The sequence below is a fragment of the Hevea brasiliensis genome, chromosome 8 (assembly GCF_030052815.1).
Source record: "Hevea brasiliensis isolate MT/VB/25A 57/8 chromosome 8, ASM3005281v1, whole genome shotgun sequence".
Taxonomy (NCBI): Eukaryota; Viridiplantae; Streptophyta; class Magnoliopsida; order Malpighiales; family Euphorbiaceae; genus Hevea; species Hevea brasiliensis.
This window is the reverse complement of record NC_079500.1, coordinates 13,625,006-13,642,882: the sequence shown is the minus strand read 5'-3', so window position 1 is coordinate 13,642,882 and position 17,877 is coordinate 13,625,006. Positions and strand designations below refer to the sequence as shown.

Sequence of the window (17,877 nt, the reverse complement as noted above, 5' to 3'; positions counted from 1 at the left end):
AAGTTTAAATTAGCCCCTTTTTATTTTTTAATATTAAAATGTTATATTTATTTTTTATAATTAATTAAATTAAATAATAAAAAAATATTACTTAATATTAATAAATAAAATGAAAGTATAAAAAATATTATTTTTATATTTTCATTATTTAATTAAAAATAAATTAACAAAATTGAAAAGTAATCATTTTTTAATGTTAATTAAATAATTATAATTAGTTAATTTTTTGTATATTTAAATTTTTAATATTAATTAATAATATGGCAAAATAATATTTTATATTTTTAATTTTATTTGATTATAGTTTTTTAATTTTAATTATGAAAATGAAAATGAAAATGTAAAATAATATTTTTTTTATTTTAAATAATTAAAATTAGTTATAATCATAATTTTTATATGAAAATAAAAATATTTTTTTATTATTTATCAATTTAATTAATTAATGAAAACATAAAAATAAAATTTTTTATACTTTCATTTTAATTTTTAATATTAAATAATAATAATAATATTATTATTTAATTTAATTAATTATAAAAAATAAAAATAATATTTTAGTATTAAAAAATAAAAGATAGCTAATTTAAATTGAAATAAAAAGTAGAATGGATAAATTGGACTCTAAAATTAAAAATAAATTAAATAAAATATTCTTAAAAAATATAAGAGACAAATTAAATTTATTTAAAAAAACAACTCAAGCTAAGTTAAACATCAAATCAATTCAAATTTAAATAAAAAATAAAAAAATTAAATTACATAAAAATTAAAAACACATTAAATTAGACATTTCTAAAGCATACGGAAACAAATTGTGCTTAAATCCTTTATTTTTTTTTTTATATTTTAAGAAAATTTATAATGGAATCGAGTCAGTTGACAAAGTTTCTCATATCACGTGCATCTCTCCGTCATTCAAACGCAATCATAAATCCCTCTTCTAATCTCTAGGTTCTTCCTCTGTCTCTCTGCGCACTCTTTACAATGTCTCTTCTTCTCAAATCGGTCCCTCTCATAACCCTCTGCTGCAAACGTTCCCTTCCTCTTCTTCACACTATCTTCAAACACCATTTTCCGAAATCAATTCACAAAAACTCAAGAAATGTTTTCTCTGTTTCTGCTTCTACTTCTACTTCTTCTCCTACTCCTTCCACGGAGACCCTTCCCAAAGCACCATCAGTAGCTTTTAAGACAGCTCTCGATTGGGTTTCCCGTACTGGGTTTTGCGGTGATTTGTCTGTTAACGATGTGGGTAAGCGTGTCCGTCTATGTGGGTGGGTCGCCCTCCATAGGGTCCATGGTGGGCTCACTTTTCTCAATCTCAGAGATCACACTGGTATTGTCCAGGTATGTCTATACATTCAGTAAGCATGTGTGTGTATGTGTGCTTATACTGTGGATAGAGGCACAATCCGACATTTCATGGATTATTGTTCTTTCTGTGTATTCACTCTCTCGCTCTTTTCCCTTTTTGATAGTTTTGAGGTGAAATTTCAGGTTACAACGCTTCCTGATGACTTTCCTGATGCCCATTCTCTTATAAATGACTTGAGGCTGGAATATGTGATAGCTGTAGAAGGTGTGGTTCGGTCTCGGCCAAGCGAGTCTGTTAATAAGAAAATGAAAACTGGCTTAATTGAGGTATCATTCTATTCCATTCAATCCAATCTTTGATGTTGTTTTGTTTTCTTGTTTTTAAGTTATAATTTATAAGAAGAGAAATGAGAATTTATTTACTGCCTCCATTTTATTTGTTTGATGTGTGCACATTGTTGCTTCGTTTTCTTTGAAGTGGATAATGTGCAATCTAGGTTTTAAGTGCAGGGAGTAATATATACTTGGTGTGAAATCCTTGATAATGATACCATACAACATCATCTTTGTGAATTTTATGTCAAGATGTTGATTATGTGTGTCAGGTTGCTGCAGAGCATGTTCAAGTATTGAATGCAGTGAGATCCAAGTTACCGTTTTTAGTTACCACGGCTGATGATGCTAAAGAGTCTGTAAAAGAGGAGATCCGTTTGAGGTAGCAGACCCTTGACTATTCTTATTTTTAAAGTTTGGAATAGTTTATGAAGGTGACCATTTGGTTAATTTGGTTTATTCCATCTAAATATTATGTATGGAAACTAAACAGAAATAAAACCAACTAAATTATTATAAAAGTTGAAGTAACCAGACAGAAATAATAAAATTCTTAATTCAGTCTTATCAATTGTTTGGCTTTTATTTCCTTTTCTATTATATTCAACCCCAAAATTAAAGGACATTTTGAATTGGTCTTGAATATTAAACAATGACTAAAATATTGCTTCTTAGTCTCATTAGTTACCTATTGCTTCTTAGTCTCATTAGTTACCTTTGGATTTTGAAAGTAACAAACTGAGACAAAGTGAATTAATAATTTTAAAAATTTAACCAAAATGAAGATATTATATGTAATACCATATCAACTGAAATGCATTAATTTAGTTTGGTAATTTGGTTTAAATTGAATACCTTTATGTTATAAATTGTATGTCATGTTTAGAAAGGTGAGACTCTCGTGTTATTGGTAGCATAACGATTGGCTCTTATGTTAAGTCTGATATCAGGCTTCTCATTCTGTACATTTTTCGTTTTTTAGCCATTCACCTATGAATTATAAAATGAAAAGGAAAATTTTTTTTCTATAGTTAGAAGAAATTGATTGATAGACAATGCATTTTCTCATCTGCTAGTTGGTCTTGTGATACTATTTTAAATTATTTTTCTCTTGTTGTTGAGCTAGTTGAAGGATGTTGAGTTTACAAATTTGTTCAAAAGATTGCACCTGTTAACTCTTTAAATTCACTTGTCATTATTGAATGTCTGCTTTTCGTTAGCTTTCTGTACTTCCTTGCTGCTTCAATAACCTCCATTTGGAATATCCTCTATATCATTTAGTTGCCATTATACGGTAAATTTAGTAATAGTTGATGATATTTAGAAGGATTCTTTTAATTTATTCTCAACTTAAAAGATAACTTTTCAAACATTTTCGTGTTTTATGATGAACTATTTCCTCTTGAAGTCATTAATGGTATTTCAGAGCATCACCCTTTTCTTTGTTGATGTTGATTTGAAAGCTATCATTGATGTTCTGCTAACTAGAAATACATGCTCGTTTATCCTTTTGAAATTTGAAACTGTGTCTGCCAAAGATCACAAAATTTCTCTGCTATCTTACACATGGTATCTCAATTTTTAATTTCTATATACCTTTTACATATTTTTCTATAATTCTTGAAGTTCAGTTGATTAAAGCAACTCTCATGTTACTAGATTCCGATGCCTTGATTTACGACGACAACAGATGAATTTTAACATGATGTTGCGACACAGAGTGGTGAAACTCATTCGAAGATATCTAGAGGATTTGTATGGTTTTGTGGAGGTAAACCATGTGAAGTCTGGCAAACTTTTTGCTTAATTATTTTCTTCTGATTTGTTTCAATAATTTTTTTTACTCTGTTCTGATTGTCATCTTTTGATGATTATAAGGTAGATTGAGACTCCAATACTTTCGAGATCTACTCCAGAAGGTGCTCGAGATTATTTGGTGCCCTCGAGAGTTCAGGTATTTGCCATTTATTGAGTAGCCATTAAAATTTTATGAAATTCTCCTATATCTGGAGTAACTAGCAGATGATTATGTACAAATGCCTCTTGAGTATGTTCATAATGAGGTGTATTGTTGCTGGACTCATATGGGAGAAATTATGTATAGCTGAAGGAAACAAATCTGCTTATATCAGTCTCCCCCTAACAATTTTGGCATTATTTGGCTGATAATTACATTATTTATTGATGAATATACTTGAACATAGGTTTTCGTAGATTGTAGCTAGTGTTACTTGTGATACTTTGTCGGCTTGTCCATTGCTTGCTGCTATGATTCAATTTAATGTGTATTTTGAAGCCAGGAACATTCTATGCTTTGCCCCAAAGTCCTCAACTCTTTAAGCAAATGCTGATGGTTTCTGGTTTTGACAGATATTATCAAATTGCAAGGTAATTTCTGGCGGTTATGTGGGCTGCTTTCATTATGTGATTTTGTTCGCTTCAAATATGCTCTTAGCTTTGTTCTTTGCCAATAAACTTGAAGAAACTTGTAATTGTATTGGTCAATTCTAATGATTACCAAGGGATATATGTATATAGTCATACAAAAGAATGCTATCTAAAAGGGAAGGAGTATAAAATCAGGGAAACATTATATCAAGATTGTAAGATATTCACAATCAAGATTAAGGGAAAAAATAAAGCAGAAATCAGGTTAAATCAAGGCTGAATCATAGGAGAAAATCTTGGATTCCAACAAAACATTTTACATGTAGATTTTTTATGGCGCAAAGAGAACACATAAACTTTACCTGCTCTTGAGATTCATATGGCAAATATTTTCTGCTTTGACAGCTAAGCAGAAAATATGTTCTTTTTATTTGGTGATCTATTATTCCTTTGGGTTATGGGTTTGTTGCTTTTTTACTTGATGAGTTGGGAGGTTTGCAGTTTTGGCTTTTGATTGCAATAGCAGTCAACCAAATTTGCTTTTCTTCTTTGCAGATGCTTTAGAGATGAAGATCTAAGGGCTGATAGACAACCTGAGTTCACTCAGCTAGATATGGAGCTAGCTTTCACTCCCTTAGAGGATATGCTGAGGCTCAATGAAGATTTGATTCGAAAGGTTAGTATGTCTTTTTGCTGTGTGGTTCACAATTTTTCCTTGCAGGCTATTGCTATAAGTCAAATAAAAGGTTAGAAGAGGATGAAAACCTAAATGGAAAGTGACAAGTAATCACTTCCTTACTGTATATGATTCTTAAGATGGTTTCATATTCTCATATAAGGTTAAAGGTTCATGTATTTTTTTCTCTTGGCTTGATAAATTGAAAGAACGTACTAGTGTTGCTTTTAATTTTAGTTCGCTTGTGATAAATCATAAATCGTTAACAGTGTGACATAGAGCTCAAAGAATATGATCTCTTTATTTAGTATAAATAAGATGGATTAAGCTAATATCACATCAAATGACTTTCAAAGGTTGTACTTAAAATATAAAGAGAGAGCGAGAAGAAGAGGGGTGTTTTTTTTTTTTTTTTTTGGGGGGGGGGGGGGGGGTGGGGGTGTGTTGGGGAATGGGGAATATAGCAATTTCATTGCTAATATGACTGAAGTCAAGAAAAGCTTCATGCTGCCTTGGTCAGGCCTAGGAAGTGTAGTTAGTTTGGTTGTTTGTTTTGTGCAATTAGCACTTTATCAGGTTGTACACTTAGCTTGGAATTATGTCTGAACTTTTTAACGATAGAGAATTGGTTGGCATTATTTCTGTGTCTCAACTTCTTATCTTTTATAAGTCAATCTATGTTGTAACTGCTTTTATGTGAATAAAAGATTTGCTCTTCTCTGTCTCAACTTTTTAACAATAGAGAATGGGTTGGCATATTTTTATGCTCTCTGGAGCAGTATCATTGATAGGTGAGGATTCGGACATCTAATTATGAGGTAGCATGAATTTATAATTTTTTAAGACAATCTATGTTGTCCCCTAAGTAAATAAAAAATCAAAAGCTTTAATCAAGCTGAGCCAATCTCATCTTATGTTAAGCAACGGTTGAACCTAGAGCTTGGCTTTTGGCCTTTTGTTTTTGCGTTGTCACATCTTATATGGTTATCAATCACCAAGTCAGGTCAGATTATTGTTCACCTAACTGGATGCTTGAGGTATCTAATTAAGTAGTCCTTGAAACTTTGTGGCTTTTTGTTGGATCCAAGAAATAAGTCAATAAATTACAGCCTATATCAACCTAGCTATATATGTGACTGTACTGTGTTTCACTTTTCATTTGCAGAAATTGCTAATTTTCAACATTTGTTTAATGTGTGTGCATTACAGTTTGTGATTTAAAAGTTGAGTTTTTTACAGGTTTTTCTGGAGATTAAAGGTGTCCATCTGCCAAACCCTTTCCCAAGGCTTACATATGTTGAAGCTATGAATCGTTATGGTACAGATAGGCCAGATACAAGATTTGATCTTGAGTTGAAAGATGTAATTATGTCCTTTCACACTACACTCACACGCTTATATAAAGTTACAACGCTTCTTTTTCAGAATATTTATTATTATCAAGGAACTTTGCATGCCATGCAAAAGCTATGTTAAAGATTTAATCTAGGCATGCCTGTTCAACTGCTATTATCATTCTATTATGTTATGCAGATAAAAATAAAAAAGAAAAGATAAAATGCCATTGAATTCTTTAGTTAATAATATGTCATGTCAGGGAAGTATTCTCATCATCTTGAATTATTCTTCTTTTAACCTTTTCCTAGTTTCTATAGAATTGGGGTTGGGTTTTACTGGCCTGTTAACTTTTATATTCCTTTAGCACATGCATAGGTTCAATATGAGTTTTTGCTGCTATTTCTCTTATCTTTAATTGATCACTTCTTATCCTTTGAACAATGAATTAAGCTTCTGTCAATGCTAACATACATGTGAAGATATTTTTATCATATCTGTAGATTTTGGTCATTGAAGAAATTTAGTTTTTTCTTTTTTCTTGAATAAGTAGAGATTTTTCAAAACAGGCATTAATTTGGTCAAGCAACATCCTCGTAGGATTTTATGTTGTAGTTCAATTAGGTGATAATTTTCAAATTTGAGGTTGCAGAATCATCTCCAGATTCCTACCAAGTTTCGTTGTATGGCTTTAACTGTTGTATATCCTGTTCTTTGAATCAAGCTTTGAGGATCTTTTTTCTTAAAAAAGAACAAAAAAATCATATTCTGAATGTACATATCTTGAAATAGGTGTTAATGAAGGCTATTTTACTGGTGCTGCAGGTGTCTGATATTTTTGTAGAGTCGCCCTTCAGGGTGTTTGCAGATAGCTTGAAAAATGGGGGAATTATCAAATTATTATGTGTGCCTTCAGGTGCTAAGAGTTATTCAAATACAGCTCTTAAGAAAGGTGACATTTACAATGAAGCAATCAAGTCTGGAGCAAAGGGATTACCCTTTCTTAAGGTCTTAGATGATGGTAAAAAGACACAATTTTCTTCTCATTTTCTTTATTCCTGACCTTTCCCATCTTTCTAGAAGGTGAATGATATTATGCTTTCAGTATTTCACTCCAGAGAGGTCTTAAATTTCTATAGGGGAGGTTGAGGGAATTCCTGCACTAGTGTCAAGTTTGGATCGGACAAATAAAGAACAGTTGCTGAGACGATGCTCTGCAGGACCAGGGGATCTTATATTGTTTGCAGTGGGTCGTCATGCATCAGTTAATAAAACTTTAGACCGACTAAGGATGTTTGTAGGCAATGAGATGGACTTGATTGACCATGTATGTTTTACCTGTCTGGATTGTAATATTTTATAACCATTGGTTCTGTCTTTTTGTCTCACATTTTTCCTGTTCTTTGTTTGATATTTTAGTCCAGGCATTCCATTCTATGGGTGACTGATTTCCCAATGTTTGAGTGGAATGATTCAGAGCAGAGGCTTGAGGTTCGTAATGAAATAAGTGGTGCATTTTTTTTTTTGTTCATTTTAATTTTCATATTGAGTACACACATGAGCTAGTGACTATTTTCATTTAGTGGTACTGCGAGTGTTTTTCTTCCCCTGAACCATTATGAGGTAAATAAACTACCCATTAATTTAAATTGTGGATTCCTACCTCAAAACTTTGGAATATTGAATTATTGTGCTTCTGCCTGAGAAGATGAGTAGTGCTATCTTGTTACACACTCCTTTTGCATTAGTGTTATTAGCATTGACTAGTAACATTGGTTTCCTTGTATCTTTAACCTGGAGTTAGGTCAAGGAATTTGCACAATAAAGATAAAAAATAATCAAAATTAAACTTGTACTTATCTTTTCTATCCGTCAGTTGGAACTCATGTTGTATTGCAGGCTTTGCATCACCCATTTACGGCACCCAAACCTGAAGACATGGAAGACCTTCCCTCTGCTCGTGCCCTTGCTTATGATATGGTTTACAATGGGGTTGAGGTAGTCTACCTTTGCTTTCTGTTGTGCAAGCTTGAGGCTTATGCTTGACAGTAATGAAATTAGTTTGTGCTGTCAGATTGGTGGAGGAAGTTTGAGAATTTATAAACGTGAAGTCCAACAAAAGGTTTTGGAAATTGTTGGCATCTCCCCTGAACAGGTGAGAAGACCCTTGTGCTATTTGCAATTGGGTTTAATGAAGTTCACCAATTTCATATTCCACATGATATAATAGAGGAGGATGCATTAGTTTATGTGGCTATTTGTCATCTTTGCATCAGTTGTTTTCACTTGTAATTGTTGTCTGTTGATAGGAAAGGAGGTTCATGTGACTGGCCATAATGTTGATAATCAGGGGATAATTGTTACAGCCATCCTGGACAATTTTATAAAAGAAACATGAATCCAGAAACACTAGAAAATAAGCACTGAAAGATCAATTTCTGTTCTTGTCATATGTGAGGAAATTCAATACGAGGAAAAAGACCCAAGTGTACCAGATTACCAGTAACACCCTGGCTCGCTTATGAAATTGAACTTTAACTACTAACCTCAAACCTGTAGAATGTTATAACTTGAAGAATGCTATAACTCATCATCAGATGCTGATTACTGGATATCCTTGCAGTAATTTGGAGTTTCTTATTTTGTCTGCAGGCTGAAGCAAAATTTGGATATCTTCTGGAGGCTTTAGACATGGGTGCTCCTCCACATGGTATGGAATTCTCCACCTTGTCCCTAGTATTCTATGGTTAAATTTTATTTTCTGGAATGAATTTCACCAAACTAAATAGCCTCAACCTCGTTGGCTGCTGCCTCATCTTGGGGTGTAGGGGGTGGTGGTGGTGTGTTTTAATGTCTCATGATTGTATGGATGGATCGCAAATTGTAATTGTAATTCTCATCTCAGAAAAAAAGTTGTAATTAGGAGTTGTCTGTCGGCTGAAGCTTAGCTTCTTAATACTAATACTATATGTGCTCTTTATTATTGACCGAAGGAAAAAAAAAAAAGGGAATATCGCTGGTTTGAGATCTATTTTTTCCATTTGTAGGGGGAATTGCATATGGTTTGGATAGATTGGTTATGTTGTTGGCCGATGCTAATTCCATCAGGGATGTCATTGCTTTCCCAAAGACCACAACTGCACAGTGTGCCCTTACTCAGGCGCCGTCAGAGGTTGATCCTCAACAGCTAAAGGATCTATCTTTTCAAACCCAATAGTTTTCTTTTCATTCTAATATAATTGAGTTTGTGCCCTCTTCACTCACTCCAGTTTTGGTTTCTGAGGCGATTATGTACGATGTATCATGGAATGGAACAATATTTGTAACAATATATTTAATGTTGTTATAATTTTCTCGAACTCTTCAGGAGGTTGCATGAGGCAGTGTTTAACCAATCATTTGTAATGTAAGGCTGCCTTTTGTTTTATTTTCTGTAGAAGGTTTGCACATCCCTGTTGGCAGTTTAATCGTCCATTCATACCTGTATGATATATATATATATATATATATATATATTTTCCTGCTTTTGAAATGTCACCAGCAATACTACAGCGTAGTGTGGACTCTGGAATATGAAAAAGATTTCAATTTGTGGTTTTGGTTAGTGGTGGCAATAGGTCTGATGGCGGCGAATCGGGTATTTATAGTTGTTTGACCCGTTTGAATCATAATGAAACGAGTTTAGTTAGTATATAATTGGGTTTAGTTAGTATAATTGGGTTTTAGATATAATAGAGTATCTGTTACATAATTTAAGTTACGTAAATGATTAATTAAATATAAAATATATATTATTTATATTAATATTTATAAATTTTTATATATTATATTTTAAATAAATAAAATTTAAATATTTTATAAAATTATTAAATTTTAATTACAATTGAATTTGGGTTGAATTAGATAGCTAACGATTAATTTTAATCGGGTTTAAGTAGGATTAAGGTATTGAGATTATTAATTAAATTTAGTGTAGATAGAGTAATTTTTTTGAATATCTTATTCGTTGCTATTTTTAATTTGTCTATAAATAGGTTCAGAATTAAAATAAAGTTGAAATCAGATTAGTTTAAATTAGAATCAGAATGGAACCAGTTAAAATTGTATCGACTCTAATTGGTATTGGATTAGAATAAGATTGGAATTGATTAATTTGATTTGAGGTTAAATTGGATTTTTTTTTTCCTTTATAAAAAGATTTAAAAAATTTCAACTGTAGGAACTAGAAGAAGGGAGGGGATATTCCATCTGGTGGCAATAAAAGCTCTAGTAGCCTGAGTGCATTGGAGAGAGGCCAACTGCAATTGAATGTCCCTCGCACCGAGAATTTAATGTATCTCTCGCTTGAACAAGCTTACAACCTAAAGAAGCTTCTAAAGAAGCTTAGTAAAGTGCCAACTACACGGGCCACCTGAGCCCACAATGTCATCAATATGGTTGACAGAGAATGGTGGAAGAGAAAACATCACATCGTCTCTCTGTAACAGAGCAAGACCACCAGACCAGACCGACCATTAAAAGGAACAGTAATAGAATCCTGAAACTGAAAACGCAACCGACGAGCAGACATATCTACTCGAAATTTATTAAGATGTGTTTCATATAAAAAAAAAAAAAAAACTTGGGTATATTATTCTTGATAAGCTCTTTAGAGCACGAATTGTACAAGGTTTCCCAAATCCAGACAATTCCAGCTTAGGATATTCATAGCGCTCGACAATGAAAGGAATCAACGGAGGGTTTTTCTTACTTGAAACATCCAAAGAGGTCGAGGCCAACTTCCCACTGTCTGCTTTTTGCTTCAAGAAACTAAAGAACTACATCTTCTGAGCCATCCATGGTAGACTAATTATTTATTATTTTTTTAAAAGAGAGGAATAATGTAATTTACACACCCATTTGAAAATTTGGGTAAAATTCAACATTACATGGAAATAACTATATAAAAATTGAATAAAATTCAATATTACATGGAAATAATTGTTCTTTAATCAAAGAATGAATTCCTACACTGAATAAAAACGAGAGTAAATTCGTAGAAAATTACATGATGTAATTTACAATGCTGTTTCTTCCACTGATATGCTAGATCTCCATTTCCATTCTAAAAAGAGACGAGCTTCATTGATAGAAAGCAGCCTTTTTAATCTGCAAAACTGTATGCTTTCTAAAATTCAATAACCAGAAGGAGTTTAAGAATATGCTGGCAAGGTTAAAGGAAAGAGCATTTGCCCAACTTCTTCTGACTTCATTATGGGAAAAATGATACATGATGCAGTCTGGAAAATGGAACATGTGTTATAACAATTACTTATCCTTGTAGATAAAAGAAATCAACTAAAAAACTTCTAGAGATGTACTATTTGCTCTAACAACGGTTGCAACATACATACCGTGATGGAACTCTGCGTTGTTCTTCAAGGATTCCTATCAAGAATAGGAAGTATATGAACTAAGTCTTGCTCTTGACCAAGTCTTGCTGTTGCCTGCTGCTGTCATAAACTTATTTTTATTTATTGCACTTATTTTTAATTCTTCATTTTTATTTGAATAAGTCAAATGTGCTGTTAAGATTTACTGCAGCAAATATTTCCTATTTTTGCTCATTGTGCCGTTTGTGGCCTTAAGTGTAGGATTTGTTAGTTGTTCCTTCTGCTATTTATTCATTTGTATTGGCAATAGTAAGAAGAAGAAAAAAATACACCAAAATTCTCATTTTGAGAACCAAATTCTTTAAAGCTTTGACTGGGACCCATTAGTGGTATCAGAGCTTGCAATCCTAATTCTTTTTTTCCTCTTTTCATGGCAACAAACAAAGAGCGAATTGAAAATTTGGAGATTGGCCTTGGCCAGCTCCAAGAGGATCTATCAAAGATGGAACGGGGACTTAGCGATGAACTGCAACAAATCAAGGCAGCCATCACTAAATTCTCTGAACTTTCACTTAGAAGCAAAGATGCATCTAGCAGCATAAGCAATCGAATCAGTCAAAATCTCACCAACCAAGAAGAATCCAGAGATGGAGGAAGGCCGCTGGTTTTTGCGAAATTGGCAAAATTGGAGTTTCCAAAATACTCCGGTGATGATCCAACTGAATGGTTCACAAGGGTGGATCAGTTCTTTGAATACCAGGGAACCCCAGACTCAGAAAAGGTGTCTTTGGCCTCTTATCACCTTCGGGGAGAGGCAAACGAATGGTGGCAGTGGCTTTGCAGGACTCACACCGAAGCAGGGACGACAGTAACATGGGCAATCTTCTCTGAGGAATTATGGTCTCGATTTGGGCCTACTGACTGTGAAGATTTCGATGAGTCCTTATCAAAAATTCGCCAAACTAGACTCTTGCGAGATTATCAACGGGAGTTCGAAAGATTGGGTAACAGGGTAAAAGGGTGGACACAAAAGGCACTTGTTGGGACGTTTATGGGAGGTCTTAAACCAGAGATTGCTGAGGGAATCAGAATGTTTAAACCGAAAACTCTGAAAGAAGCCATCAGCCTAGCTCGAATGAGGGATGAACAGTTGCTGCGACAAAAGAAGGCAATTCGTCCGTCTTATCAGACGAGTTTTTTGTCCCCGACAACGAGCAAACCATCTACACCAATAAAACGGCTTTCGTGGGAAGAGATGCAAAATCGGCGGGCGAAAGGACTGTGCTTTAATTGTGATGAGAAGTTTGTTCCTGGACACAGGTGTACTAAACCCCAACTTCTTCTTCTTGATGGCGGATTTGACATTGACGACGATGATGAAGATGGTGAACCTGAAATTTCTCTACACGCACTTACTGGGTGGTCTTCATCAGGTACCATGCGGGTTGTTATTCAAATCAAATCCTTAGAACTGATTTGCCTCATTGATAGTGGGTCCACGCACAATTTCATCAACGAAAAAGTGGCCGGATCACTCAAATTGTTGGTCGAACCAACCAGACCCTTCAACGTGAAAGTAGCAAATGGGGATCCTCTTCAATGCAGTGGAAAATTCAGAAATACTCCAGCTCTCTTGCAAGGTATACCCTTCTCAATTACGTTTTATTCCTTGCCAATCATGGGTTTGGATGTGGTATTAGGGGTACAGTGGCTGCGGCAATTGGGGACAGTCCAATGCAATTGGGACAGGTTGACTATGGATTTTATTTGGAATGGGGAGCAGCGACACCTGCAAGGTTTAACAGAACAGCAAATTAAATCTTCCTCCTTGAAGGCGATGGCTAAAGAGCTGCGACACCATAGCTCATTTTTTGCCATTTGCGTTGAAACTTCATCAATAGATTTACCCGAAGGAATTCACCCAGAGATGCAGAAATTGCTGGATAAATTTTCAGATGTTTATCATCGGCCAAATCAGCTCCCTCCTGAGCGCACTATCAGCCACCATATCAACCTCAAGGAAGGAACGAATCCAGTTAATGTCTGACCATACAGGTACGCCTACTTTCAGAAGGCGGAAATTGAAAAGCAAGTCCAAGATATGCTGAATTCTGGGTTAATTCAGGCCAGTACCAGTCCCTTTTCTTCCCCTGTTCTGCTTGTTAAGAAAAAGGATGGTTCTTGGCGTTTTTGTACAGATTACAGAGCCCTTAATGCAGTGACAATCCGGGACAGATTTCCAATTCCAACCGTTGAAGATATGTTGGACGAACTTCATGGAGCTGCCTACTTTACAAAACTGGATTTCATCGCAGGATTCCATCAAGTTCGAGTTCACCCCGCTGATGTCCACAAAACAGCCTTTCGCACACATAATGGCCACTACGAATATTTGGTAATGCCCTTCGGCTTGTGTAATGCTCCCTCAACTTTCCAAGCTTTGATGAACACAATTTTTCATCCATATTTACGGAAATTTGTGTTAGTTTTCTTTGATGATGTCTTAATCTATAGTCCAAATTGGGGTGTGCATCTGCAACATGTACAATTGGCTCTTGAGTTGTTGCGACAACATAAATTTTACATCAAGCTTAGCAAATGTGCTTTTGGTCAGCAACAAATAGAATATTTGGGGCATATTGTCTCTTGTGATGGTGTACAGGTGGACCAAGGAAAGATTAAAGTTATACTTGAATGGCCTAAACCCACTAACGTGTCTGAATTACGTGGTTTTTTAGGCTTAACAGGTTATTATAGGAAGTTCGTGCGAGATTATGGAGTCATAGCTCGACCTTTAACTAATTTGTTGAAGAAAGGACAATTTTCTTGGAATGAAGAAGCAGCTAAAGCCTTTACAGACTTGAAAAAGGCTATGGCAGCTACTCCAACACTTGCCATGCCTAATTTTGACGAGCCTTTTGTCGTCACCACCGATGCCTCCAATAACGGCATAGGCGCTGTGTTATCCCAGAATGACAAACCAATTGCTTTCATGAGTCGAGCATTGGGAGCCTCCAAACAGTCCTGGTCCACATATGCCAAGGAAATGCTAGCTATTCTACAAGCTATTCGGACATGGCGTCCATACTTACTTGGCCGCAAGTTCTTCATTCAAACAGACCAACGAAGCCTCAAATATTTGGTGGAGCAGAGAATTGTCACTCCTGAACAGCAGAAATGGGTTTCTAAGCTACTGGGCTTCGACTACGAAATCATTTATAAACCAGGCAAAGAAAACACGGTTGCTGATGCCTTATCACGGGTTAGAGGTAGTCCAAGTTTAAATGCATTTTTTCTGCCTCATACTTCACTTTGGGATCAGATTCGGGCTTCAATCACCACTCATCCTTACATGATTAATATCAGTAAATTGGCTTCCAACAATCCGGGCTCTCCTTACTTTTGGCGAAATGGGTTGATTTTTTATAAAAATCGGGTTGTGGTTCCCCCAAATTCTGATTTAACTTGTCAGATTCTACAGGAATTCCATGATTCCCCTAGTGGTGGACACTCAGGCGTTTTACGCACCTACAAAAGAATTGCTCCTCAATTTTACTGGCCCTCTATGCGCAAACAGATCCAGGAATATGTTGCTGCCTGTTCTGTTTGTCAGAAAAATAAAGTCTCCACCTCTTCTCCGGCCGGGCTTCTTCAACCACTATCCATTCCACATCAAGTTTGGGATGACATTGCAATGGATTTTGTTGACGGGCTCCCAACTTCAGCTGGAAAGAATTCAATTTTGGTGGTTGTCGACCGACTTAGTAAATATGCACACTTCTTGCCCCTAGCTCACCCTTACTCTGCTAAAGCAATTGCTGAAAAATTCGTGGATGGGATTGTCAAATACCATGGAATGCCTAAGTCCATAATCAGTGACAGAGATCCAATCTTTATAAGCAATTTTTGGCGTGAATTTTTCAAGCTGTCCGGAACTAAGCTGAATATGAGTTCCTCTTATCATCCTGAAACCGATGGCCAATCAGAAGTCACAAATCGATGTCCGAGCAAGATTTCGCTGCTTCGCGTCTCAACAGCCACGCAAATGGTGCTCATTCCTACCATGGGCAGAATATTGGTATAACACTTCCTTTCACCGAACGATTGGTATGACTCCTTTCTTTGCTTTATATGGTAGACATCCACCGGGGGTGCCTCGGTATGAAGGGGGACATTCTCCTATTCATGAAGTCGATCAGACCTTGCAGACAAGAGATGAAATCTTGCGGGAACTGAAATCTCATTTGTCGCGTGCTGCTAATCAAATGAAGCAATATGTCGATTTGAAGCGCAAAGATGTTGAATTTCAAGTCGGAGATCATGTCTACCTTAAGCTACAGCCTTACCGCCAACAATCGGTGTCAAAGAGGGCTTCTCAAAAACTTGCAAGTCGTTATTTTGGGCCCTATCGAGTGTTGGAACGTGTTGGAAAATTGGCTTATAAATTGGAGCTCCCTGCTGGTTCTAAGGTCCATCCAGTGTTTCATGTGTCACTTCTTAAACAACATATTGGTGACACTTTTCCTATCTCTGATGTTTTGCCCCTACTGTCGGATGATGGTGAAGCCATTTTGGAACCAGCAACAATATTGGATACAAGGTGGATTCGTAGAGGGTCTAGAACCATTCAAGAAAGTCTGGTTTTATGGAAACATTTGCCACAGGAGGATGCTACCTGGGAAAATTCAGTTGAATTACAGGTCCGATTTCCGAATCTGAACCTTGAGGACAAGGTTCCTTTTAAAGGGGGGAGTAATGATGGAACTCTGCGTCGTTCTTCAAGGATTCCTATCAAGAATAGGAAGTATATGAACTAAGTCTTGCTCTTGGACCAAGTCTTGCATTTGCTTCTTTGTCATAAACTTATTTTTATTTGTTGCACTTATTTTTAATTCTTCATTTTTATTTGAATAAGTCAAATGTGCTGTTAAGATTTACTGTAGCATATATTTCCTATTTTTGCTCATTGTGCCATTTGTGGCCTTAAGTGTAGGATTTGTCAGTTGTTCCTTCTGTTATTTATTCATTTGTATTGGCAGCAGTAAGAAGAAGAAAAAAATACACCAAAATTCTCATTTTGAGAACCAAATTCTTTAAAGCTTTGACTGGGACCCATCATACCGTAATCAATTTAGTTCCATTCCAAATACTTTTCGGTGAAGGAAATGGAAGCAATAAGCGGCCAACCCCATCAATAGCCACAGAAAAGAAATGCAGTACCAAGTTTAATGAATGAAGTTTTAGCCCTAAGAGTAGAGATATTGGTCCCTTTGAAAATATACCTCCAAAGCTCAAATAGTCAGAACATGCTTGTCGCATTTCATTTCTTACTAGATCAGTTGATGCAGAGAAAACCTTGTAAAGGGCACCTGCTAATGCATTTATAGTAGATGCCATTGGCTGCACCAAAAAACATTTTATGCTTTGTTATTGAATCCTAATAGATGTTAAAGCAAAGATTATCAATCTCTACTTTCAGTACGCAAATCATATATAACTACTATCTAGTAATATGAATATAAATATAAAAAATGGCATTTTGTTTCACTTTGGATGCTAGAAACTCAACAATCATATTGAAAACCTGCTACAAGGTAGCCCAATAGTGAAACTATCAAATATATTTTAAATGAATGTTTTCTCACCTTTCGAAGAGTATAAAAGGATTCAAGGTATTTGCAAAGTACAGATACATCATTTAGATTTTGCAGAGACCTAAGAAAGTCCCGTAATAAAACAATATCAGAAAGTGCTATAGTCATTCCTCCTCCTGTCAAACGATGGCGCATGTTAAATGCATCCCCCAATAAGAGAGCACCTGCAGTTGGATGGGGAGATGCTGGCATGCTTCTGTTAGGCATTGTTCTTATGTTTCCTTTTTCAATTGCAAATATGAAAGCATCGTACAGCTCATTGGGGATCTCAAACATGGAAATGCAAGTTGGTCGTTAGATTGGTGTGTTAAAGAATTGCAGAGCATATAAGAAGCATAGTATGTGCTTTTCTTGAATGAAAATAGCAAATACTAATTAGATGCTCACAAGAAAATGATTCAAAAATAACCTTTTCCAAGTTACTTATTGAGCTTGAAAAACTTTGGTCTTAGTTATTTGATTCCATATATTTGATTTCAGAAAGTCTTTGTGATATAATTAGTCCAATGTAAGTGGTCATCTCAAGGAGATTCAAATTATCTGCTGAACCACAACACTTTTCAAATATTGAGCCAATTCACCATTCGAAATGGAGAGAAATTTTTGGCCTCGTATATCAACTAAACAGCGGAGCTCAGTGCTGCTAATAGGATAAAACAAGATGGGAGATGGATCAGCTAGAATAACATGTCCATGATTTGTGTAGGGAGTTCACACTTTTCCAGCACTAGAGCAACGAAACAAAAGGGGATATCAACCTGTTGAAATGGTGGAAAGTTGTGACTTTTGTTAATGTTATTTT

At 35.3% G+C, this 17,877-nt stretch overlaps 2 protein-coding genes across 3 annotated transcripts; one reads left to right on the top strand and one right to left on the bottom strand.

Moving 5' to 3' along the window:
- Positions 1-893: 893 nt before the first annotated feature.
- On the top strand, positions 894-9,516 carry LOC110660914 (aspartate--tRNA ligase, chloroplastic/mitochondrial). 2 transcript variants are annotated; one of them, XM_021819370.2, is made up of 15 exons: positions 895-1,350; positions 1,501-1,644; positions 1,923-2,032; positions 3,310-3,421; positions 3,533-3,604; positions 3,947-4,038; positions 4,594-4,714; positions 5,954-6,076; positions 6,875-7,070; positions 7,189-7,376; positions 7,469-7,540; positions 7,949-8,047; positions 8,124-8,204; positions 8,702-8,759; positions 9,097-9,516. In XM_021819370.2, the coding sequence occupies exons 1-15, from the start codon at positions 988-990 to the stop codon at positions 9,264-9,266; spliced, it is 2,001 nt and encodes a 666-aa protein (XP_021675062.2). In that variant the 5' UTR covers positions 895-987; the 3' UTR covers positions 9,267-9,516. The 2 variants fall into 2 exon arrangements, 1 of the variants encoding a protein (XP_021675062.2); XR_002496026.2 differs by lacking the exons at positions 8,702-8,759; positions 9,097-9,516 and adding an exon at positions 7,633-7,672 and having other exon boundaries at positions 894-1,350; positions 8,124-8,139.
- A 7,020-nt stretch (positions 9,517-16,536) lies between these two features.
- Positions 16,537-17,351, bottom strand: LOC110660880 (squalene monooxygenase SE1-like). The gene is made up of 2 exons (XM_058150683.1): positions 17,067-17,351; positions 16,537-16,821 (listed from the first exon to the last, which is right to left on the bottom strand). Exons 1-2 carry the CDS (start codon positions 17,349-17,351, stop codon positions 16,537-16,539), a joined length of 570 nt encoding a protein of 189 aa, XP_058006666.1.
- Between the last annotated feature and the right edge of the window lie 526 nt (positions 17,352-17,877).